Below are 27,549 nucleotides of genomic sequence, written 5' to 3' on the forward strand. Positions count from 1 at the left end.
GTTGATTAAACCCTTTTATTATAGTATTATCACCTATATTTAACCTTGATCACAATGCAATGTAGGCTAGCCAACTTAAACAAAATATTAGTATACAATCTTGAAATGAATATCCACAAAGCTAGACTTAAGCAGAACACATAAACTATTATTTAAAAATGTATAGTTTTACCTTTGTAATTAACCATTATCATATGTTAAATTACACTTCAATTAGACCTATGCAAGACACATAAATTTATTAAACCCTAGAATTTTATAAGTGTGTCACCTCTATAATTTACCTTAATCACAAGATAATTTATCCAATTTGCACAACATTTTCAAAGCTAATCATGTGTACAACACATAGGAGGTTAATTAAAACCTTATATTATAGTATTATCACCTATAATTAACCTTGATCACAATGCAATGTAGGCTAGCCAACTTAAACAAAATATTAGTATACAATCTTGAAATGAATATCCACAAAGCTAGACTTAAGCAGAACACATAAACTATTATTTAAAAATGTATAGTTTTACCTTTGTAATTAACCATTATTATATGTTAAATTACACTTCAATTAGACCTATGCAAGACACATAAATTTATTAAACCCTAGAATTTTATAAGTGTGTCACCTCTATAATTTACCTTGATCACAAGATAATTTATCCAATTTGCACAACATTTTCAAAGCTAATCATGTGTACAACACATAGGAGGTTAATTAAAACCTTATATTATAGTATTATCACCTATAATTAACCTTGATCACAATGTAATGTAGGCTAGCCAACTTAAACAAAATATTAGTATACAATCTTGAAACGAATATCCACAAAGCTAGACTTAAGCAGAATACATAAAGTATTATTTAAAAATGAATAGTTTTACCTTTGTAATTAACCATTATCATATGTTAAATTACACTTCAATTAGACCTATGCAAGACACATAAATTTATTAAACCCTAGAATTTTATCAGTGTGTCACCTCTATAATTTACCTTGATCACAAGATAATTTATCCAATTTGCACAACATTTTCAAAGATATCTCCATACATATTCTAGAAGCATACTCACAAAGCTAACCCTATAGAAAACACATACTTTTATTAATTTTTGATAGTGTTACCTCAATAATTATCCTTGATAACAATTATGTATTTTGCGCAACATATTGAAAGGAACCTTAAAACACAATCTTGAAGCTGATAAACAAACTAGGCGTAACCAGATCTAACAAATTAGTAAATAATTTTTAAATTATGAATAGTTTCACCTCTATAATTAATCTTGAACACAAGATAATTTATCCAATTTGCGCAACATGATAAAATAAACCTCAACGTATATTCTTGAAGGTGACCCACAAAGCTGGGCCTTTGCAGAACACATTAACAGGTCAAACAGCTGTGCACAGCATTTTTGCAATCATTTTGTCTCCGGGTGACTCTTGGACTTATTTCTAGTGATTATGCTTCTCAATAATTAAATAAGGTCTGTCTATAAGTCTTTATTCTGCGGTCGTTTTTGCTGTACCACTGACGTGTCATATATTGAATTTCATTACTGATTGAAATATATACAAAAACATTTTAAATTCCATTGCACACTCTGCAAATTTTAAATTGTATAAAGTCTTCATCCTTGTTTTTAAGCTATTTAAACAGGAAATAGCTCTATTAATGAACTCTAACATTCAAGTAAAAACTAAATATTTAAGAAAAAACTATTGTTATACTGTTGATTTTTTAAAAGTCTAAATGGAGAAAAAAAGAGATATTTTGAAAGGTATGTTTGTTTGTCTGTTCTCCTTAACAGGATAGCATCTCATAGGTCCCGGAAAGATTTATAATTATTTTGGGGGAGGGTACCACCACAATGCCAAGAGAAATCGCCCCTAGAAAAAAATTACCAACCCCCCCCCCCCCAAAAAAAAAAGGGGGGGGGGTAGGGGGAAACCCCTCCCCTACATAAAAAAAAATTCCCCCACAAACAATTTTTTTACTTTAAAAAAAAAATCTAAATTAAGAAATTGGGTTATCTAATTCAATTCCCCCTTCTCAAGTGCTTCTAGAGGCCTCTAGGAGCGTAGCCGCTAGTAAATGTTATAAAATAAAAGCGAATTTTTAAATAAAAAGGTTTCGTGATTTTTCATATTTAGACCTAGTTTCTAAGCTAAGTTTTCATCTATTTGCTTTATTTTCCGCAACAAAGACACTCTTTAACTTTCTTTATCCGTTTCCTTAGACCAAATTAGTTTATTGTATGATACATATTACAAAACATATAATATTGGTTGAATTTATCTTAAATACTATTATTCAATAAATTCAAACATATGACGTTCTATATCAAAACAACTTCAATTAATATATTTTACAAAATTTTAATTAGATAGAAAGTGAGATGATATCATTAAATTTTAATCTAATAAGGATAATAAATCAGATAGCCTATACTTTTATTTTTGCATTTTATAAATATCCTTCGCTTATGACATGGTGTCTTATCTTCCTAGGAATCGTCATTTCAAAAATCATCATAATAATTACTGTGTAAAAATCATAGATTTGCTGCGATTCCTTAAACGTAACTGATTGTTTCAGGAATCAAGAAGTTAGAAAGGGATAGATCTAACATGTTATTATCAGAATAATCCCTAATTGTAGAAATGCTCTGATGAACCTAGTAAAAGTGTCGAACTATGACGTCAGAAAAAATTAACAATTAACCAATGAGAGGCCGCTATATATTTTACCATTGGTCAATTACAGTGAATACTGGCTTCTCATTGGTTAATTGTTAATTTTTTCTGACGTCATAGTTCGACACTTTTACTAGGTTCTGCTCTGATTAAAAACATTATCGGTGCGAATATTCTATAAAATTAATTTTGAACTTCTTGTAATCTATTGAAAATTCAAACAAATGGTTTTAGGCTATTTTATTTTTAGTTTTAACCCTTTCTATGGTTTTAGGCCATTTTCTGCCCTATCTATACACATCTAGATACATGCCCCTGGATGCTAGGAACGAAACCGCTAGTTAATAACACAACATTAAAATAATTACAAACATAATGAATTCTGAGTACACTTTAAAAGAGAAAAATAAACTCTTCAATTAACTTATTTTTTAAAATCACTTTGATATCAACAAAACATTCGATAACATGTTAAAATGATTTGAAATGTAAGCAAATCTTAAAATAAACTGTGTTAATTTAACGGCTACTGGCTTGCGTTTGACCGCTCGACATGCACACACACACAAATCTCTCTCTCTCTTTCGCTCTCTCTGTCCTTTCGATCTATCTATCTATTCAATGTAAAGGTGCGTCAGTGTATTGCTGAACTTGAAATCTTTTATCTACTAGAATTTAGTCTTCAATAGAATGATTGTTCTAGGGTTGGAATGTTTTCATACCCATGTACTTTACTAGTAAAAGTTTTTCGGATCATAGAAATAAAACGAAGTAGAGGGTTTAATCGTATTTTTACAGTAGCTTTTCTCAGATAGCTAGCTCATTCAGGGGGCTCTAACCCTGCGAGGTAATCATTAACAATTACCTAACCTAACCTATCAAATGCTACTGTGAAAAAAAAACACGAAAAAAGTTCCTACGTTTTCTTTCCATAATCCAGTTCTTCTTTAAGAATATACCTAGTACTAACTCAAGACGTTCCTAAAAATTGTAGGCTCATAATTACAGCTTTTTCAGATACTCAAATATGATATTAAAAAAAACAATAAATTTATAAATAAATTATTTTTTTCGCCACTGGGAAAGGGCACGAGAGATCACGAAAAAGACCTAAAACCATCACATAAAATTTACAATGCTTACTTTAATAGCAATTTTCGAGATCTTAAACTTCAGACAACAAAAACCTTACTATTTTTTATGATAGAGGATGTTAACTTTTCAATTGAAAGTTAGAAGACTTTGAAACTTAGGCTTTCCCTAATTCTAATTATTTAGCTCTATTATTTTTCAGCTATGGACATTTGCCAGAAAAATGCGGGGCAAATGAAAAAGGGAAGGAAAAATTAGAGTAAGGACATTTGTAGTTCCTTTGAAAATGCCAAAAAATAATATTTTTATTTAAAAAAACAGTCGGGCACCTTTAAGTAACATTATTATTATTAGTCAAATCCTAATTCCATTCCTGCTTCTTAAATATCTAATTACACATGTATACTTATAGTTTGTTGTTTAAATCAGATGTCTTAACATCAAAAAAAGCCAGTAAAAGTTATTTTGAAACCTGCAGGATCTTACTTGAAACATATCAAAGTCTAGCAAAAAACCTTCTGAATGTTTTGTACTTACGTTATTCATTTAACAATACTTTTAGTCTGTAATGAATATACCAAGGAAGGTTAGCTGAAATCGTTCGGCTACCTTAAAATGTTATAGATGTTAAGATAGATATAAGGAACGGATGTAGTTAAGAATAATGTGGGGCTTATTCTAAAACTTATTTTACAATATCTGTGCTACTTAGTAGAAAAATATCTTACTAAAATGTATGAACATACAAGTATTCACTGTATGTTCCGGCTTTTTGATAGCTTTGCAAAATAATAAGTTTTTTTCTATTTTAAAACCGGACTTTATATTAAAATCAACAACAAAAAACTAAATTTGCATATAAACCGCCCAATAAGCATCCTTCTTGCACCCCTCGCAAGGTATACTAGCATAAAACCTGTTCAGGACCATAATAAAATTAATGTAAAGCTGGCTGTTTTTTTTGCTGCTAGTTTCTTAACAATTTGCAGCTGCAGCTGAGTCGCTTATTATTCAAAATATAAAAATCTCAAAATAAAAGAATATTTTTTGGTGAAATACTATTTTTCAATTTTAATATTCCCTTTCTGTTTGTTAAAATAAGGATCATAACATCCATACAAACGGACATTAACACTTGTATTAAAAAAAGTAAATGGACGTGCAGACTTTCTACGCTTTCTACATTAATTATTATATGGATCATCATGCAAATTTTGAAACCGTTAGGACAATTCTTACACGTTGAACATAACTAAAAGATCTAACAGTTTCGGATGTACGGACGGGCCGGCCTTAATTATAAAAAATCTACGCTTTTAAAAAATGTATACATTTAAAGGAAAGTTTGAAATGATGAGGTCATTTTCAAAGGGAATCTCCTGTACATTTGGGCCAGTTTGTCTGAAACGAAAAGCCATGATCGTTGTTTAGACGATCTAACGATTTCAAAGTTGTCAAAATTACTGTAACAAAATGGTACAATTAAAAAGCGTAGCTTCTGATTATTATGTAAGTGAAGCAAATCTGAAGCAAGGGACATTGAGTTGTTTATTATACTAGTCCCCAAAGTTTTATAATTATGTTTCTTATCGTTAGCCTTACAACTTTGGGGACTTTTGTTGAATTTTGATTGGTTGGTTTATTTAGTTGAGAGTCTAAACGTTTCAACCACTATTTGTAATTCATAGAAGGGTTTACTTTGTGTATCATCATTTGTGGGGATGTACATCAGTTTCTTGTCCTTTGTCTTATCCCTTTGGATCAAGGGCGTCCAAGCTTTTTCATTTGTGGGAGGGGGGTAACTTTTTATCATATAGGCAAGGACGTTCAAGCTTTTAATTTTTTTTGTATAACTAACTTTGCTTGTCCCAGTGCAGGGGAAATAAGTTTAGCGCAGCTCCTATTACAAATAGATAGCTGGATTTTAAAAAGATTCCTGTTGCCAATAAGCTTCCGGTATACAACGCGCTTTGTTTGTCAGTCTATCATTCTAAGGTTATCTTTGTCTATCTGACTGTCTGTTCATTTAAAATATATATTCCTCCGTTATGAAGTACGTTGACATTTAAAAAAAATATCCAATTATTTTTTTCATGTAAATTACAAATTTACAATACATACATTTTTATTAATATCAGTAGTTTATATATAGAGACAAGAACATCAATTTTCAAAGCTATGACTTAAAAATTTCCTAAGGTAGTGCTTCAACGATAAGATTTTTGTATATGTGTGTTTGTGTGTGTGTGTGTGTATGTGTTTACTTGGAGATTACGGACATGCCGTCTTTTTAGAGTATATACACTGATACAGCATTAAAAATATATTATAAAACGTTAAAAGGCCCAAACAGCTGGCTGAACAACGTAGGATTGTACATACTCAGCCACACCAAGCTTACAATTAATCTAGAATAATGAAAAAAATTAAAAGATAGGAAACGGCAAGATAAAATGCGCGTAAAAGTAGACTGTTGTACGCTTAATGTTCATTATTGATTCTTGGCTATGACGTGGTAGTTGGGCGAGATTCGAACCTAGCACCTACCCGACAACCAGCGGCCTTATGCCACAGTCTTATTCTAAAGTGATAAAAATCTGAAAGATAAAGTTAGTTATAGATAATCTACGACAGTTTAAATATATTAAATGGCAAACCAATATTTTTTCTAGATAATTAATGTCATTAATATTTAAATTTTTACGATAAAATAATAAATTATAGCATAAATTAGATAAATCATTTTGATATATCAAAAGAATGAAAACAACCATAGGACGCCAATATGAAATATTTTACATTTCCCCAATTATTTGAATTTATTTCAAATGCAGAATGCATAATAAGATTTAAGAACAAACATTTAAACTAAATAAAAAAAAATTTCAATTATGCCTAGTTATTGCAGAAATTATCGTGCAAGCTTTGAAATAGAAAGCACATTTATGATTAGATTTATCCGTTACAGGCAGATGGACGGACGGACAGAAAAAAAAACATAAATGTAAAAAAGTATTTCTACTAAAATGTCATGCACATAATGGAGTCCTAATTTGTATTTTTCTTATTATCATAATATCGAAGAAAAAACATAGTAAATGCCAAACCAATTTATTTTTGATAAATATAACATTTATAAAACACAATCAATTCTGAAATATTAACATTTCCATACTCAGCCAAAGCTACTCGATAAATACTTACATAACAGCGGCAGGGTCTGTTTGTGTGTCTTTCTATACCTAAAGATCTTGCTCCTTTTAAGTAAAGCTTTTTTAAAATCACATAATTGTTGGAGTTGGGGCATAATAACTAATTTTTTTTTTTTTTTTGGGGGGGGGGGGAATTATAATAGAGTTTTTCTAGATTAAACACAGGGAGGAAGGAGGCCATATGAATATAAATCTTATTTGTTCCTAACGTTATAGAAGCATGTTTTCTCATTTGTTAGCTTAGAAGCTTTTTTTGGTTTGATATTACAAACTAGCAGTGTCCAAACTTTTCCACCATTAATTCTAATAGATCAAAACTAACATCGCAGCCTGTATGTAGATAAGATTCACTTAAAACAGGTAAAAAATCTATGTAGAACTACTATCTTGTTTTCTTAGCAAAGCAATTTTGTGTTTTATTATTTCATTTAAAACATACACAAACAAAAACACTTACACACACAATCACAAATACTCGCCACAATGATTTCGAAGGTGCTTTGACTTTTGTGTCAGAACCTAAATTGGGACATAGTGCATTTCATTACCCTAGGTTAGGTAACTTTTTTTCACTTTTCAATGAAATCTAAAATGCAGCGGATTTTGAGAAAATTAGATTTAAAAATTTTTTAAGTTAAATTTTCATCCCCTAGGAGTTATCGCATAATCATGACAAGAAAAGCAAAGATTTTTTATTTAAAATTTTGAACAACTTTGCTTTTATAGAGTCTTTCATAAAACCTCTCTATATATGATTTATTTAATTAAGGCTGAATTTCCGTGACCTTAGCAACGCAACTGATAAAAATGGCCATTTATTAACTCCCTTCAGGAGTGGTTTTATGAAGAATTTTATAAAAGCAAAGTTGTTCAAAATTTTAAATAAATAATCTTTGCTTTTCTTGTCATGATTATGCGATAACTCCTAGGGGATAAAAATTAAACTTGAAATTTTTAAATCTAATTTTCTCAAAAACCGCTGCATTTTAGATTTTATTGAAAAGTGAAATGAAGTTCCCTAACCTAGGGTAATGAAATGCACTATGTCCCAATTTAGGTTCTGACACAAAAGTCAAAGCACCTTCGAAATCATTGTGTCGCATAATATAGAAAGAAAATACCAAGATTTATAATTGTTTTTTAATAAAACCAGCAAATAGCATGTTATAGCCAAATTGTTTGATAACTAAAAAGATTACTCCAAAATTCAGCAAAGCGCATTGTCCAGTGTGGGGGCTGAGGTATTTTTAAAATTTGCTGCAAAAATTTGCTGCTACCCAGCCCCTTGTAAGCAGTGCATCTGTTTATTTTGGACATGTTTTACTTTTGAGAAAAGATAGGGCCGGATACGATACTCTAAAGCCCACTTTAGGATATTAGGTTCAGTTACATCCAACAGACAACCAACCCTTTGTCTGGAAGCTCAAACTGTGCATGACAATGAGTTGCACCTGTTTATTTGTTTTAAAGTTAGTATGTTTTTCAACCTATTTTTAAAAAAAATTACACTATTCTAAGACATGAAGATATATTTCGATTTTAGCAATCATTTTCAATTCATTTTGTCTAAAAAATATAGGCATGAGACATTAGATAACAGCAAATATGATCAAAGATATTAAACATACATTTATATAGAACAATGTCACAAATTATTTTGAATCTTAGGTATCACCATAAAATACAGATGACTACTGATAAAGTTTGAAATAAAAGATTAAAACATTAGTTTTTTAAAAAGGAGGAGTAGGGAATAATTCTTGGCCTTGTTTGAGTTATGGGGCGGGGCATAGTTTTTATTAGAGGAATTTTTTTGATGGTTAGGAAATAGGCGGAGTTTTGGATGGTGAGTTTGGTTGAAGGCGGAGACAGAAAAAAACCTGGGAGGAGACAAAAAGTGGGAGGAGTGGGGGGGTTATGAAAAGGTTGTGGATTTATCTTTGTCCTTGGTTGTCTATGGGTGGAGATTTGGATTTTGAAATCTGTTAAAAAAATGGGTGGAGTTATTCCTGAGATGGGAAAAATTTTAATCTTTATGATATCCTGCTTTGTTTAGGTTTTAGGATGAAGGAAGAATTGGTGTTCTTTTGAATTAACCAAAAAAGTAAAAAATGTGTACATTTTTTTGATAAAACATGAAATGAAAACTACATGGTATAAAATGTTGACTTATTTGAGAGTTTTGGAAGTATAATTTGATGATGCAAACAATTGATTTGAGTTAAAAGATAACCTGAATATCAAAGAAGCTTAATCCTTTGAAATGTTAACTGTGTTTTAAAAGTTTTTTTTATAAAAATTTGCAAATGCACACAGTTAATTTGAGTTTAAAGAAATGTTCAGAAATAAAATACTTTTTACAAACTAAATGATGAGGGTTTTTTAGTAGATCTCTGAAACTGCAAACAAATGTTATGTGTTGAAAAAGAAATTTGTTGGAAAGATGTTTATTTGCCAAGACCTCCTCACTATTAGTGTCACCTGCCAGACATAGGAGCAGTAGTTGCCATTTTTAAGGTCTCTAGTTTAAGACGGTAAAAACAAGACAAGTAAAAATTTTATTCAAAACCTAAATCTATTTCGCTAATATTAAATTTTCGTTACTATTAATGAACGCCGAAAAAAACCAATTATCATATTATTAATATTCATGGATTTAGGAATGAGACAATGAAACATAGATATATCTGCACCACATAGTCTACGCATCTGTCTTTGGGGCGTTGCTACAACAGACTTAATTACATTAGGTCCAATATTCAAAAGATCTAATTTACAAAAGACCTAATGCTACAAAAACCTAACCCTTCAAAAGACCCAATCATACAAATTTACTGTGTGAGGTAAGGGTGGATTTTTGAAGGTCCTTTTGTAGGATTACATCTTTTGTAGGGTTAGGTCTTTGGTAAATTAGATTTTTTTGTAGTAACATTGTCTTTGTTTTTGGAAAATCTAAGAGTGATAGTAGGTTTGTAAATAAAGAACTACATTGATTCCTTCCACCCTGGGTAATATATATATACATATTGTATATCATATCATGTCTTGTATTTTCTTGTATATAAGAGATGTTTAAGACAGTATATTTTCATTTATTAAATATCATCTGCTTGAGTAAGACTAAAGAGAACAAAATTAAGTATGAAATTGTCATATTTAAAGCATTCCATTGTTTGATAATCAAATATATGTTCATTTTCTTATTTACTCTTATTATATTTAAAGGGGTAATATGAGTTTTATTAAACTAGCATTTTTTAGAAATCATATACTTACTTAAGGTACTTATTTAATTTGGTTGGATTTATAATAAGAGTATTTATTGGTAAGCTCTGTTTTAGTCTTTGCATGATTAAGGAATAATAGCACAAGGAAGTCATTAGATAAGAATCTCGAAGAATCTTCGAACCAAACAGAATTTTTTGTGTCCTTAATCATTAGTGTTTCTTTTTTTTCTTACAGAAGTAAAAATGTTGAAGTTGATATTCATAATCATATTTATAGGGTTTACCCCTGCAGGTACAGTTGAGTAAATCCAAGATGTTAGGGTTTCGTTATCCTTACATAGATATATAAATCTTAGGAAATCCTAACTTTGGGCTAGTCTAAGAAATGTTATAGAATTTATCCTAAAATGAAGGCTTAGAGTTTAAGTATATGTTTATATATTTTCGATCGGCATTATGACAGAATTATTCTAATTAATTTTGTTGTTGGAATCGTAGCATCTCTATAAGTATCAGTTATGTCCAATGTCTTACTGACTAAACCGCTATTAAATAGCTCTTAAAATAAATTTTTAAAAATCTAATCATTTAATGGCCAAAGATCACATACTGTCACTGATCTTGGACAAAGCTATTAGAGTTTATTAGAGTATATTAGTGTTAGATAACAACCCTTTTTTTAGTTGTCCAATTTTAAAATTGCCTTATCTGGTGGTGTTAAAATAAATTTACTTCTTTGTTAATAGATTGTTTTAAAACTGTAAAGCCTTTATAACATGAAATGCCTGTTTAGGATAGTCTTTTTAATTTTGTGTTGTATATTAATGATCCCTTTTTTGTTCAGATTGCCATGATCTAAAAATGGATTCATCTGTTAAAATACTCCTGGAAAATATTGGTAAAATTATTAAATACTTTTTTAAAAATATTTGCAAAAACTGTTTATAATGTTTAAGTAAAAGAATGTCTAAATGACTTTGTGATTGTAGCGAAAGAACCTGCTAATTACTAAACCGATATGGTTTAGGTTTACAGTGAAACGTTTCAAAGGTCCAGATAAGGTTCACTATGGGCGAGGGTACCTCTACCTTTCCAAGATAAATGGCCCCTAGAAAACTACACCCCACACCTAATTTTTTTTACCAAAAGTTCTTTTAAATATAAACTTAAAAGGTGATGGTCTATTTCATCTTCCATGAAGTGCCTCTAGAGGCCTTTAGGGGCGTAGCAGCTAGTTAAATATATTTTATTGATCATAATATATTTACTTGGATGTTGCTTTAGATTTTCATGTACTCTAGTACTCTAATAATAATAGTAATACTCCAAGCTGGCCTGGATGAACGGACTGACTAATGAATTACGTCAACAATAGCTGCCTTAATTGACGACAAAATTTTCCCTGTTGAAATAACTACACATACTAGTGTATCCATTATTTTAGTTGATAAATTGATGAACGAGAACAAGTCTATCAAATGCTTTGCCATATTCAGGAATCAAAAATCATTATTTATAAATTAACAGTAGCACTGGCACTAGGGCTACTATACAATTAAGATATGTACGTCGCGTCTTTCTAATTTACAAAAAATTTAAATTCTTTGTTTCATAACATTTAAAAAGAATTAGATTACTTAATTTATTAATTCAATTGAATCCTATAACAATTTTTCAAATTGTAAATAGTAATCGTTCTTTTATTTTGCGACTTTATACTTTGATTTTCTCTTTAGGCCAAAATGCTTTTTTTCTTTGTGAATTTTTCATTGACATTATTTTAATTTTGATTCTTCAGTGATGAAACAAGTTTAACTTTTTCTCCTATACCAGTTGAACAGTTCAGTATTGACAGGTATAATTATATATAGATGTACTAATAGATATATCAATAGTATATAGTTTAAACCTTCCCAGTACCAATGAGAAGCTACACTGTAAAGTAGAACCGTATAGGTTTAGCAGTTATCTAGATCCATAGTTACAGACAGAATTTACAGAGTTCCTGTTACATTTACATAAGAATATCAATAAATCTGTAGATATATCACTGAATAAATAGATAGATATATTAATATATGGATAGGCATATCAATAGGTTGATAAATATGTATAAAATAGATGGATAAATATATTAAATAGATGGGTAAATATATCAATAGATGAATAGACTTATTAAAAATAGATAGGTAGTCATATCAATAAATCGGTAGATATATCAATATGTTGTTAGACATATCAATAGATAAATAGACAATGACGTATTAATCCTATAATATAAAGTAATAAGCTTGTTTTGTCTGTAGCGAAGGATCTCGCTAACCGCTGAACCAGTGTGGTTCTCTTTTACAGTGAAGCTTCCTGTAGGTCCTAAGATGGTTTTAGGCTATTTAATTTTTAAAAAATAAGTCGGGGTATCTTTTAAGGCTATTTTTCTGTCCTTCGAATATAGAGCACCTAGATGCTAGGGGCGCAGCCGCTAGTATATATATAAAAAGATGGATAGGCATTAATATTTTGATTGATAGATAGACATATTAAATAGATGACTAGATATCAACAAATGTGTAGATGTGTAAAGGGAATTGAGTTATCTGTACTTTAGATAAGAACAAGCCTTACAGACAGAAGGACAGACAGACATAGACACGAAAAAGAATAACATGTCAATATAAACAATTAAAAAAGGATACTAATTGAGACTTTTGATACATTAATTATATTATACTTCTCTAATACAGAAAACTCCATAGTTTCTATGATTATCGCGATCTTAATGGAAAAAACAATAAACCTTACTAATAATTTACTTCTTACTCTTTACTGGAATAAAAATCATTTATTTTAAATATACAAGGATATTACCAATGAAGAAAAACTGTTTTATTTAGTTCTAATGTGGTTTTGGATTCTGCATGTTCAACTATTTTTATTATATCTACACAAGGTGATTTTTTACAGTTATTTTAATAAAGTAAAAATTATTCTTGACCTTAACTAAAAAAAATACATCTTTTAATTAACTACTAAAACGGAAATATTTGAATTAATAGACCATGATATAAAATGTGTATTTTAATGTAAGAAATACATTTACCGTGGCCCAAGGCCGTGAATGGTCAGAATGATACTTAGTTCTGCATTCGTATTTTGCTCGTCCCATCCCGTTTAAAACACATTCACCTTTTTAGGGTAAATATGTAAATTTCAATTATTTATATGTTGAAGGGTAAGGACAACCTATAAATTACCTAAAGATAAATCAGACAGACATACACAAATACTTAGAGAGCAGGAATAAGGTATTACCAGCAAGCGAAATAAATTTGAAATTATATTTGAGGGGAATATGAAAAGGTCGTCAATTCTACAATGTCTTGTTCCGCCCCACCCCCCCCCATTATATAGGTTTTGTGATTATTTTGAATTGAGTTCCTTGTTGGTTTAAGCTGCTTAGAAAGTAGCCCTTAAACAAATAATTAAATACCTTTTTAAGGAAGGGGAGGGGGGGGGGGGGATAAAATTAAATTGCTCCAACCATACGAAATTAATCTGTAGAATACATAACATTTTGTATTAATTTATCAAAATTAATTTTTAGAAAAATTGAGAGATTTTTTGACAAGAAACCATAATCTACCTTTGGTAATATTTCATTTTAAATCATCAATTTAAGATTATTTAATATCATTTACTAGAATAGTACCTACTCTTTAAGTATTTAATAATTTTTTTGTTCGTAAAACTACCCTTTTTTCTCTCTTTCTATTTCTTTCTTTTTCTCTTACTTCCTAATGTATCTTCGTTCTTTCTTTTTATAATGTATTTCTTTCATCATTTCAAACTTCGTTACTATAAGATGTAATCGTCTTTGTTAAAATAAAACCTTATAATTTAAATGTTTCATAAGTACTTTTTTTTTAAAGAAAGGGACTTGAAATCTGTTAAAGTCCAATTAAAAGATATTCAAAGTATGATTATTCAATGAACCCGCGACTGTGGCTCAACACGTAGCTCATCCGCCTGTCGTCGGGAAGGTGATAGGTTCGAATCTCGGGCCGACACCGCGTCATAACTAAAGACGTTAAAAATGGTTCCTACTGCGGCTATGTCAGATGCGCAACATAAATAGTTAGAGTGGGGGGAATGCCTTGGCCCAAAACAGGCGCAACTCGTTACCATGCACAGTTGGGACTTCTCAGACAAAGGTCGTGCATCACAGAGAGTTGGTTGTCTGTTGGATGTTACTTAGCCTAATATCCTTGGGTGTTTGGACAGAAAAGGGTGCGTTCTCCTGGATTGCTGGACCAGGACCTAGACAGTACACCAAGTCGAAAAGGTCTTGGACTGTAATCCCGCCCGTACGAGGAAATCTAGAAATGATTATTCAATGAAAATAAATTATTTGGTTTACAAATAAAAACAAACAATCTGTATTTTTCATTTATTTCATGTAGAAAAGTGAGTATATTTTGCTAACTAAAAATGGGAAAAATTCAACACTGAGTCATCCTTTCTTTAACAAGGTAATAATTTCAACTAAATTATATCTAACTATTACAGGAATCATCATGAAAAGTTTGAAAATTCTAAAAATATAAATTAATGATAAGACCTATCCGGACCAACTCTAATTATAGAAAAGTTTTACTTTAAAAAGAAGAAACAAATCTGTTTTCAAGATTTTTAAAGACAGACGGACACTCCTAATACAATGAACGATTTGTTCCTTTTAAGTATTTTTTTAACATCTATTTATATCCCAAAAAATTATTGTAAATATAAAAAAGATATTGATTTATAATAATATCATTTATACATAAATTCAAAAATTTGTGTTATTATAATTTGTATAACTATTTGCTTCGCCCTAGATGCTCGTTTGAGGGGGGGGGGGTGCACTGATGTTACACCATAAAACAAAAAAGAAGAACAATAAATTTTTCAAAGGTCATAGCTTTATGGGTTGTGTACCTACCCTCACCGAAATAAAATGTCCCAAAACCTGCCCAGGACCAAAGATAAGCTTCCTAGAAAACACATAAATCCACTTTAGTACTTCAGATTTTTATAAACGGATATTTTTAGGTTTTGAGAATGGTGGAATTTTCAAATTCTGGAAATGATAATCTATTCAAAATTTACATGAGGTTGGATTTTTATATAAAGTTAGAATTGAGAAAAATAAAGAAAGAGGGGATAAAAGTGAGAGGAGGAGAGAAAAAGAGATAGAATAGTTATTACCAGAGTTTAACACCAGTTTTGTTAGCCCCGAGAAAATTTATATAATACAATTCTAAACATGATTTTTCAGTATATGCTGTGTACCGGATATTAATCGGATTCAAAGCCATATTGGAAATTTTTTTTATTTAAACATTTGTATCTTAATTATATAGGGAAGATACAGCTATCCGAACATACAATTATTGGAATGGAACAAGATTTCTATTGGACAAACCAATTATTCCAAGACAAAACGATCTCCTTAACAATAAAACTTTGAGGTGAATTAATATGAAGATGATTAAAGTGCCTCCACAGATTATGACGTCATACGATAGAATAGCCAATGAGAGGCCAGTTTACACTGTAATTGACCAATGTTAAAATTTAGTTATATTCATTGAAGATGATTAAAGTCCCTCCACAGATTATGACGTCATACGATAGAATAGCCAATGAGAGGCCAGTATACACTGTAATTGACCAATGGTAAAATTTATACTGGCCTCTCATTGGCTATTTTATCGTATGACGTCATAATCTGTGGAGGGACTTTAATCATCTTCAATGAATATAACTAATTTCACTTACAAGCATACAAATTCTTTGAAATTGCTCGAAGGAGAAAAAAACAATGGGCGATAAATTGATATATATCATGGTTTACCCCACTGCGACTCTGATAGGAAATTGACAACATATTCATATGTGCTGTACTAAATCAATCATTCCTAAGACTAATTTAACCAAATTAGTTTTTTTTTAGGTTTTTGATAATTCATACAACCCCCTTAAGTTATTCATTACAATAAAATACAATTTTAAAATTTATTTACTGTGTAAATATGCATAAATATGACGTTTTTACTGACAATTAGGTTGATTTTTCTCAAGGCATATTTCATGTAGACAATAAAATGATTATAACTTTCGTTCTATTTAAGATAAATTGATGAAAAAAAGAATATTCAATTTTATTATGCTGAGAAGTCACTTATTGATTTTAAGAAATAATAAACCCCTTTGAGTGGGGGAGGGGGGGGGGGGCGTTGAGTATCGAAAAAAGAAACTAATGTAAATTTCTTTTCTATTGTGGGTTTTAATGATTCATATAGCAGCCAAACTGTTTTTAGGCAATACCCATTTGTCTGTCTGTCTGTCTGTCCCTCTGTCTGTCTGTCCTTTTGTCTGTCTTTCCCACCACTTGTCTGTCTATCTGTCTAACTGCCTCTCTTTTGGATTTCAATGAATCAACTAGCATAGCCTAATTGTAATTTGTTAATGCCTCAAAGACTGTCTATTACTATTTACCTGTCCCTCTGTCTGTCCGTCTGTCTATCCCTCCGTCTGTCTGATCATTCACAGGTTCTCTATTGGATTTTATCTAATTAATTGTCTATTATATTTCTCCCTCACAACATTAACTTTGAGCACTATTGTAAAATATATTAAAAGTTATAAACATATATCTATCAAGATCATTAAAGGAATTAATTCAAGTTTGGGGGGGGGGTTAATGCAACCATCTCGTAATCAATGCGCAAATTGCACTTAGAATTCGAATTTCATTACAAAACTTGGCATGAGTAATCCTTGGTATATCTATTTTCCCAAAATGAAACAAAAAGTTGGAAACGTGACGGCTAACAGCTGGCGGCTTAGTCGTTTAGCCGTTTTTGGGCTATATTCAGGGCAAAACTATCATTAATTACATAGGAATCAACTTTTTAAAACATATTTTTGCTTTAAATATCCATTTTTAAATTTCTTGTACCAGCTGCTAAATGGCTAGAACTGGCTGAAAATGGCTGGGAGCGGCTAAGAGTATGAAGAGTAGATAGGGCTTTTGACGTGTCTAGGGGTAGGTTTTTATTGGTACCGAGCTCAAAAATACTACTATAAATAGTGGGGGTCCATCCATTTGGCAGCTGGGGCTGTTACACAGACTGTTAAAAACCAACCTAGAGACACGTCACAAGCCCTATCTACTCATTCTACTCTTGGCCGCTCCCAGCTGAGCTGCGGCCGTTAGCAAGCTGCCATATGGATTTTGTGTGGTATTTTTGAGCTCAGCACCCATAAAAACCTACCCTTAGACACATCAAAAGCCCTATCTACTCATCATACTCTTGACCACTCCTAGCTGTTTCCAGCCAGTTCTAGCTGTTAAGTGGGTGGTACTGAAAATTAAAATATGGTTATTGGTATAATTTAACATACATTAAAGCAAAAGTATGTTTTTTAAAAAAACCTACCCTAGACATGTCACATCTTCCAAAGTCAAAATTGCATACATATATAATTCAATTTTTTAAGGTCATAATTTACTATAAATACTAACACTATCTGTGTAAAAACTTTGAGGGAAACCCCAAATAAAATTAATGGTCTTCTTATCAATAAAGGGGGGGGGGGGGGGGTTAGTGCTGGAAGGTGAGCAAAATTTATTGAATATTGAGCTAAAATTTTGAAACTGCCTGGTCCAGTAGTTACTGCATCTAAATGAAAAACAAAATTAAAATTTTTATTTTTAAGTTATGTAAGAAAAACTCTGCAAAAATGGAATTTGACTTTGCAGATTACTTGCTACACCTTCATATGTTATAATTGAGACTGCTCCATTTTTTTGGTAAATTTCAGGTTTATATTGACATACTAGAATTGAAATTTTGTAAAAATCTTTAAAATTGAGATCACACAAAATAACTAAAAAAACATTTTTTTTGCAGATTTCAAAAACTTTGCAGTGCTCATGAGGTCACAATTATTGCATCACAGAAAAAATATTTAGCATGGGTCATTTTTTTGCTTAAATCAACCAATTTTTACTGGGGGCAAAACTTTTATCAAAATTTTTCCAGGGCGGGATGATTTAATCTACAATGTATACTTTTGGCTGTTGACAGCTGTTCTTGGCCATTTTTGGCAGTTTTTAGCTATTATGACAGCGAAATCTAGAAATTAAAAAAAGTTCTTTTAGTAATATGTCCATGACATAAAGTTATAATGTTAATTAAGAAAAGTTTAATTCCATGGAAATATTCATTTTTTTTATATCCTTATAAGCCATTACCCTGCTGTCACTATTTTTGGTAGTATTTTTCAGCTCAGCACCCATTAAAACCTATCCCTAATGGATGATTCCTACATGATTATTGATGGATTTGCCTTGAAAATAGCCCAAAAACGGCTAAACAGCTGAGCAAACAGCCATTAGCCATTACTTTTCCAACTTTTTGTTCCATTTTGGGAAAATAGGATTACTCATGCCAAGTTTTGTAATGAAATTCGAATTCTAAGTGCCATTTGTGCATTGATTACGTGATGGTTGCCTTAACCCCCCCCCCCCTTAAGCCCAACTTTTTGTTAAATTTTGAAAAACAGACCTACCAAGGATTACACATGCCAATTTTCATAACAAAATTTGGATTAATTGATTATGGGATGGTTGCATTAACTCCCCCCCCCCCCCCCTACATATGTATGAGAGCTTCCTCATGTATCAATTTACTAATTAAAAGTTGTACAGTACAGTTGTACAGAATATTGCAAGATTATTTTAGTAAAGTCTGGTAATTAATTTATCTAAAAATAGATAGCATATAATTATCTGAATCTGTGACTTGCTTATATACACCCTCCTTAAACACCCCCAACCCCACTTTATTTTAAGGGGTGTAAATTTATTTCCTTTACACCCCCTTGGAATTTATAGAGGGGTGTATCTGAGGGTGTAGGCTCTTGTCAAGAGGGTGGACATGGGTGGACACCTAGGGAGGTGTATCCATCCCCCTTAATTTTACAAGGGTGGTGTAAACAACCCCTATACCAACCTTTTGCACGCCTTTGATCTTAACTATACTTTCAGAGTCCATAAAGTTGTAATTTCTGTAATTATTCTACAAAAATTATCTTCCTAAATTGATATATAATTTTCGGGGTGACGTGGGGTGGACTAGACATTAAAATTTTATGGAAAAAAAGATATCTTTAGAACATTCATGACTTGAAATTATCCTCCCTTTGTACTCAATACGCATTTTTTATTCTAAGTGCGTCAATTTTGCGTCTAAAGATACCCTTAGTTTAAGCATTAATTTCTCCAAAAAATGATGAAAAAAAGATAAATTTTTTTTTGATAAAATGATAAAAGTATATGTAAAATAAAATAAAAAGCAAAAAAAATTATAAAATTACGTTAAATAGAACGAAAATTAGAGCGTTTTGTATGCCTTATAAAATGCGTATTTCTCATTAAAATTGTTACGATTTCGTGTGTTGAGTAAAACTTTTATAAGTTTCCCATTTCTATAAGTGAGCGAGCCGCGGTGACCCAAGTATGATAAACATAATTACTCCCTCGGATGACTTAAACTTATTGATGTAAAATTGGACACTTGTTTGTTTGTATAACTTAATCAGGATTAAATAAATTTTCCCAAGTTTTACGCCAACGTATCGGGGATGAGCTAATCTATAGTCCAAGATCTCCTTCCTCCCTGGTTTTAACACCTTATTATCAAAACTAATTATTTTTGTCATATTTTCATATTTGATAAATCTATTTTTTTCTAGGGCTGTAACTTTTAACGTTTCACCATCATCCTATAAAGAAAACAACAAATGGAAAGGATATGAGAATAGGGTAAGTCAATGTAATCTTTTCAAAGATCTGCATTTATAACCATACTTTTATTGCTAAGGTAAAAGATAATATTTTCAGTAGTTTAAATATTATTTGAATGATAATTTTTCCAGTATGGCTGTAATGTCTATAATACGATACCTTTGTTTAATATATTTTGGGCAAAGTAGACAGATCCTTAGTGATCTAATCATAGTTACCCGGGCAGAACTGATTAGGATTTAGGTTGTCTATTGTTATAGTAATTTGAATTGTGTTTTTATATTTTTTTTTGATTTTATGACTATGTTTAATTTTTATGCCCAAATAAATATGTTTATGTTTATGTTAAAATAATACATTTTTCACAGATATGAATCGGTTTCGAAGCTTATAATTTTTCAATTTTATAATCCGCTGAAAGCTGTTAATGATACGGTGCGATAGATATCTATGTTGCAATTATAAGAAATAGGATAAAATATCCCAGAAGCAAAACATGTTCGATTAAAAATCAATATTTTAAAATCTGATTCAATTTAAATTATGATCACAGGCTGTTTTGAAATTTATCAAATGTTTTTCTTTATTCAAACTGTTCTTAACTAAAAAATTCCTAGATAATAATGGATTTAGAATATACGTCGATATCATGACAGGGGAAAAATAAGCGTCAATTTAGTTTGCTTATATGGACATCACTTATTTATTAGTTCATTCATACATGGAGGGGATTGGGTAAAGAGGGTGAATTGTGTAGGGTCGTTATTTTAGCCAGTTACAAGTTTCACTTTGTTAGATTATTTTTAATCTGGTGAAAGATCCAAGTAATAATAAATCCATTTAGATAATGGATACTATATCAAGAAGTTTGGGCTTCAAACTGGCAAGATATCCACCACCAAAGGTGATATTGGATTAAAAGTTTAAAAACATTTCTAGTAATTCTAATTTGCAATCTAAACATGCGCTAGTTTTCATAGAAGAGATTTGTTAATATGTCAGCTGAAACTGAAAAGATGTTATTAAGTATTATATTAACGTTGCTTTTATTGTGAATAGGAATACCTTGGTCCAAAATCAGGCAAATACATATTGTCAAATTTTGATCATTACAGTGATTCCGTGTCGAGAATTTGTCAGCTATGGTCAATTCATGCGTGAGGGAGGGGACTTTGGGCTGTTTATTACATGTGATTACACTAGTGCTCAAAGTTTTACAATAACGTTTTTTTTTATTCGTTGGCTTAACAACTTTGGGCAATTTTATTGAACTTTTGATTGGTTTGTTCATTAATGTATGTCAAAACATTTCAACCTCTAATTGTAATCTACAGAAGCGTAATTTTGAGTATTATCATTGAGTATGTACATCAATTTATATGCCATTGTCTTATCCCTTTAGATCCCAGCCAATTTACGCCAAATAGTCGACAAAAATTCACATTGACTTAATGTCATCACTTTTGACAGGGGAAAGTCTGGCTATATTTTGAATGTCTGTCTGTTAATAAAGATTTCAGAAAAAAGGTTCAATGGTTAAATAAGTCACAGTAATTAATCTGTTTAGGGGCTTTGGGGAGAATTAAGAAATGGTACATTCGATGGTTTGGTAGGGGAACTACAATTTGAACGAGCAGATTTAGGATGGGCGAATCTTTTTATGAAATATGACAGGTTTGTTTATAAATAGATTGATAGATGGATAGATAGATAGAAGGATAGATAGATAATAAGATAAATCAAAAGTTAGATGGATAGTTAGATAATGATAGATCCCGAGATAGATAGTTTAATGGACGGTAAGATAAATTCATAGTTAGATCATGAGGTAGATCGATAGATGAAGAGATAAATTAATACATAATTTTATTGATGGATAGATAATCAAGAGGTATATAAATAGATGGATAGATTATAAGATAGACAGATCAAAATTCGATAGATAATATAAATAGATAGATAATGAAATATATACATAGATAGATAAAAAATGAGATAGATAGATATATAGTTAGATCATGATATAGAGAGTTAAATTATTCAAGCCATAGCCATGGATGTTAACTTTCCAAACCTGTACTAATCTGCTACAGGAAACACCATAGAAAGTTATTTTGTTTCATTGTCCTTTTCATAAATATCATAATGTTGTATTATTACTTTAAATCTTTCAGATTGGAATTTATGGATTTCAGTGAAGCTTATTATTCTGATCAAGTATGTTTCATATACAAGAAACCTCCCCCACCACCTCAAGTAAGTAGTTAGTTAGATTGATAGATATATCCATTATACATAAAATAACAGGATGTTTGTCTGTACCTAAGAGGCGTAGCCTATAGTGCATTTACAAAGAGATAGAGAGAAAGATAGACACATGTAAAAGATAATATACATATAAATTGGTATATACATAGGAAAACATTAAAAACAAATTCTTTAATTGTTTTAGTGGCTTGCTATAACATCACCATTAGACGGATATACTTGGCTTTGGTAAGGATTAATTAACTGCGAACATGGGCGTTTGCTGTATACAATTTTTAATGCTTGACATCTTAGACGTCCTATGGGGGTGGGGGGGAGTTTGAAGCAGTGTTTACCCCCTTTAAACTTTGAAAACCCTTATTTTATCCCACTAAAAATTTAAAAATACATTAATAATTATCAATGTTGTACTACTTTAGGATGAAATTATATTTGTTTTGTTTAGTTTATTTGTAATAATAATTGCTGGTTCACTATTTCTGTATCTACTATCTACTACGGATGCTTTGGTCAAATCTGCTTATTCTGCAAGTAAGAACTTTATTTATAGAAGATAGACATAACTAGTGAGAGAAGCTAAGTTTTATGTAACATGCTTTATTTGTTACAACTGGAGGGACTATCAGCTAAAACCGACCTCATGACTGTTTCGCCGCAATTAAGTTTCAAGATCTTTCATACAATTGTGCAGACAAATGGAGATGCGATCCTCAATTTTCAAATTCTTTGAACGTACATATAAGACTTTTACAGAAATGCTTCGCATCCAAACTATCTATCTATGCTTGATATAAAGTTAACACTATATAGAGCAGAATCCCGCAATTATCAAGTAGCGCTTCAGGCACAAGACACAATTACTTTAGCTAGGCCCAAGGCATTATTTGTATCCTTTTATGCATTCATAGGCCTATCTCTACCTATATAACACCATATATGGGTAACGCTAGCCTTTTCATGGTAATTTGTATGTGATTTGTTAATATTATATGTTTATTAAAGACATTATGTTTATTGTTAAAGTAACCATGTAACCAATCAGTACAAATATGTATGCCTACAACCATGTCTGATTTACGTCACAAATTAACATACAGACATTTAATTGCACAGACAAACACTAAGATCCTGGTTCAAAGCTAATGTTATAGCATGTACCTCTTAAAATAAGTTAGTTATTCATTGACTCTTCTACCATTAACTTCTCTTCTGGCTTTAAAAGGTAATGACTTAGTTGTTTGGCATGCATTGTAGTTTAAATTTAGGACCCTTAGTACTTAGCATGAATTGAGCTTAGGCCTTATGTTAGAATTCAAACACTTAGCACAATTCACTGCTTGGGACTTAGGGCACTTTTCTGTCCTACACTACTTATGATTTTAACACTTATCCTGTAAATATTTTCACACTTAACTTATGCACTTGTAATATAAATACACTTTATAAAAACATTTTCCTTCCTTAATACTTAATATACTTATATAATTCTGATCGAATATCAAAACCAACCATTTATTCTTAGATTAAAGCAATATAATACTTCGCGTGGGTCTTTTGTTGAGCTTCCACCAGCTCAACCAAATTCGTATTATACTTGTGGGAATAGAGGGTTAAGCATTCTAAATAAACGAACCGACGATGAGAATGTCTATGTGTATTGCAGTAAAAGTAGGTTTTTAGTAGTACTCATAGAAGAGCGGTCTCCATACCTAAATTTGGACAAACGCCCCATTCGCACTCACAATGGTGCAACTTACCGGTTGTATCTTAGAAAAATTTTACTTCAAAAAATTTTTTTTTCTTTTTTTCTTGCCGTACCCGAACAGCCTAAGGCAGGTATTTTTACCAAAATCGAACAGTTGTAGTTATGGCAAAATCGGATTTTCCAAAACTTGTGAAACTATTTGAGAGCAAGGTTAGGACTATGAGGCGTTTGAAGAGATAGGGACTGAAAGGCACGACACAAATGCAATTGAGAGCCTCGTGTACGTAGAGTTCATAATTCTTATAAGCTAAAATTGTTACCTTTTAGATATAAAAAAATTTAAAAGTGCACTAATTCAGCTAATTTGGTTTTCAATAATATTTGACCAAGCAATAACACAAACATTGTAGTCTACTTTAAAGAGTTTGATTGACAACTTCCAGCGTATAGATTGATCACCTTGCGTAGGATATCACACTTCAGTAAGACACATAAAATATTGTGTTATCACTAATTAAGTGGAGCACATCCGGTCTATAATAACCTTGAAAACAAATTGTTTATATTCATATATACATAGGACAATCTAAAGTGAGTCTCAATAATATAGTTATAAGGATTGAAATCACAAGTGAAGCCCCATAATAATTCGCGAATAATACTTAGTAGGATTGGTAGGCATACCCTAATACAACTATAAGTATTGGGTGCGAGATCTTTGATATTCAGGCAAAACTGTTGCAATACTATTAGAATATAGACGATCCTTTGGGAGTGAACCTTAGTAAGTTATATTCATAAAGCCTTACAGGAATAAGCAGATCGTAGGCTACATATCCTTAGAGTGGAGTAAGAATTCAACAAGGATTATAAATTGCTGTTTTTCTCAACAACAACATTTGCTAGGAAAGTCGACTCCTGAGCAAATAAAAGTTAATTTGTGATAGTATATTAGCATACCCAAATTAACTTCGCTGCAAACATTACCATTCTATTTAACTTGGTAGCTAATTTGAATAGCTAAATAGCCCAAATTAGTTTTATAAGCAAATATATATAAAGTTAAGTAGAAGTGTTTCTACAGTTGAGCTTAATTAAGGATAAGAGTGCATTAGCGCACACTTCAGAATAAAATTCAAAGCTCACACGCAAGCATTCACGACGTAGAAACAACTGTAGGTGAAGTAGACAATACATACTCATCTATATTTAACAAATTTAAAAGGAAAATTTGTTATTGTAAACAATTTCTGATTGTTTTAACTTTAGGCGCATTATTTAGTTTCTTCTTGTACCTTTGCTATTTAAATCCTAAAATAGTACAACATCTCATAAGCTTCTTTAAAGAACTCATAGAAAGTCTAAAAACTTTAAGCTAGCTGTAATGCCATTATTCAATAAAAGTAAGAAAGATGACAACGCTGAAAAGGCGAGCACTCCACGTCGAGGACGCTCGACGACGCCTGGAAGAAGAACTCCGTCAGCTGATGCAGCTACTGCAGGAGATGATACACGAAGGGAGGAACCAATGCCCAACCAGGAGGAACCAGAACAATATGGTGAGAGAACCAAGACGCCAGAACCAGACACGGAATCCATAGGATCCATATCTATACGTGCGGACTCACCAGACGCATTGATCAGAGATAGATATGTTAGAGCAACATTATCAGATCCTCTGGGAAACTTCCTGTTCCCACAATTCCTGGACACCATAAGACTTTGTAATCCCAACATACGTGTGGAATCAGAAATGATGAGAAACTTCTGTACCAACTACACACAGAGTATGAGAGAATACAAAGAGGAACAAAGACGTGAAGTTGAGTTAGAGGCACAGCGTATTGTACAAGAAGAGAATGACAAACGCACTCAACGGCACTTCAGTAACTTCACTAACCAAACTGGAATTAAACCACCAAGCAGCTATGCAAACAAGAGCACTTTAGGCAATGATCAAAAGCTTAAGCTAGCTAATGGAACCTTCCCTCTCAAGCATTGCTTCAAAGGAGACGGCAAGCCACCCTACATTACTGATTATCTATCAGAAATGAACACTGCTCAGGAGTTATGTAACCTCTCAAGATCAGAATTTGAAACCTTCATGCTTAGAACCACAACTGGCGAAGCATATACTACCATCCAGCAGAGCTTCAGTCTTGGACTGTCTATTGAAAGTGTCTACAATAGCTTATTGCTACAGTATGATGTACTCATCAGCCCACAGGAAGCTCAAGCTAAGCTGATAGCCTTTAAGGGAACCAAAGCCATGTCCTTCCCTAAGATTGTCAGTACCATTCAGAATCTTGCCAGTAGAGCCGCTGTTCATTATACAGATAAGAAGGAAAGACAGAATGTATTCAACATAACTGCAGTGGAGGCCCTCAAACGTAGCTTACCAACAAGTAGCCGCAATATAGCATCTGAAAACCATCACAATCTCACACATGATCTTGGAAGAGCCCCTACATATCATGAGTTGACCGCTTCCATGTATCCTAGAACTGAAGACCTGGATCTGGACCTACAGCAGAATGGTGTATCAGCTAGTTACAATGGAGATTTGTCACTTTATAAAAAGACAAATAACACCAACTACTCACAAGATAGGGATGCAAGAATGAATAGAGACAAGCAGCCTGCTAAAGTTGCCGCTACATCAAGCTATTACAAGAGACCAACAGTTAGAGAAGTTACCGCTAAACCAGCCTATCCCAAAACCTACAACAGAGAAAACAGGGATAATAGAGATAGGCAACCACAGAAGAATACCAAACAAGACTATCATATCTCCTATGGATCATCCAATAAGCGCTACTGCGGTGCATGTGGTCAAAACTCCCACAAAATATCAGATGGATGTAGACTACTGTGTGATGACCAAGGAAGACAATATCAAACAGCACTAACATCAGGATACTGCCCAAGCTGTTACAAGAAGTATGGCAAAGACCTATACCATGCTCAACACCTATGTCCTGGACGACCCGCAATGATGGAACTGTACCATAGTGGTAAAGTAAGACCTGGTGGTGTATTTAAACAGGCATATGAAGAATGGGTTGAGGCCAACGCCAATGGACAATCCAAAGAGGGTGGCAGAACAAGTAGGGTTAACGCTATTACCGTTCGAATGGACCCTAACGATCCCAAGATTCTAGCGGTAGACAGTTCGGCAGCCATCATGGATGAAAATAGAAAAATGTATCTGAACTGTTCTGGCTGTATGACAAATGGAAACTACGATGTATACATGACAGCTTTGTTTGATTCAGCAGCAGACAGAAACATCATGTCAACCAGCTATTTTGGTATGTTGTTTGGAGTACAACAACATGAGGTCAAGAATCATCTGGAAAAGAGTGACATGGTTCTTGTCAGCTATTCTGGACACAAAATCCCAGTAGCTGGAGAGATAACTCTCATGATTCGCCTCACACAGTTCTCAGGCATCTATAGACCAGTACCGTTTATGATTGTACCTGAGGAACAC

The 27,549-nt window shown here is 31.9% G+C and overlaps 1 protein-coding gene across 1 annotated transcript in view; it reads left to right on the top strand.

Moving 5' to 3' along the window:
- Window positions 1-12,029: 12,029 nt before the first annotated feature.
- The window catches only part of LOC145327782 (glutamate receptor ionotropic, delta-2-like), a 44,103-nt gene continuing 28,583 nt past the window's right edge, over window positions 12,030-27,549 (top strand). The window contains exons 1-12 of the mRNA XM_080171338.1: window positions 12,030-12,085; window positions 13,122-13,177; window positions 13,832-13,875; window positions 14,688-14,756; window positions 15,319-15,380; window positions 15,630-15,737; window positions 20,032-20,101; window positions 20,928-20,987; window positions 21,651-21,757; window positions 22,258-22,339; window positions 22,536-22,579; window positions 22,797-22,882. Of these exons, the coding sequence (XP_080027464.1) occupies window positions 15,328-15,380; window positions 15,630-15,737; window positions 20,032-20,101; window positions 20,928-20,987; window positions 21,651-21,757; window positions 22,258-22,339; window positions 22,536-22,579; window positions 22,797-22,882 (610 nt within the window). The 5' untranslated portion in view covers window positions 12,030-12,085; window positions 13,122-13,177; window positions 13,832-13,875; window positions 14,688-14,756; window positions 15,319-15,327. The remainder of the gene's footprint in view (window positions 12,086-13,121; window positions 13,178-13,831; window positions 13,876-14,687; window positions 14,757-15,318; window positions 15,381-15,629; window positions 15,738-20,031; window positions 20,102-20,927; window positions 20,988-21,650; window positions 21,758-22,257; window positions 22,340-22,535; window positions 22,580-22,796; window positions 22,883-27,549) is intronic.

This window comes from Acartia tonsa, chromosome 9, assembly GCF_053477335.1.
Source record: "Acartia tonsa isolate MP-2025a chromosome 9, ASM5347733v1, whole genome shotgun sequence".
Lineage (NCBI taxonomy): Eukaryota > Metazoa > Arthropoda > Copepoda > Calanoida > Acartiidae > Acartia > Acartia tonsa.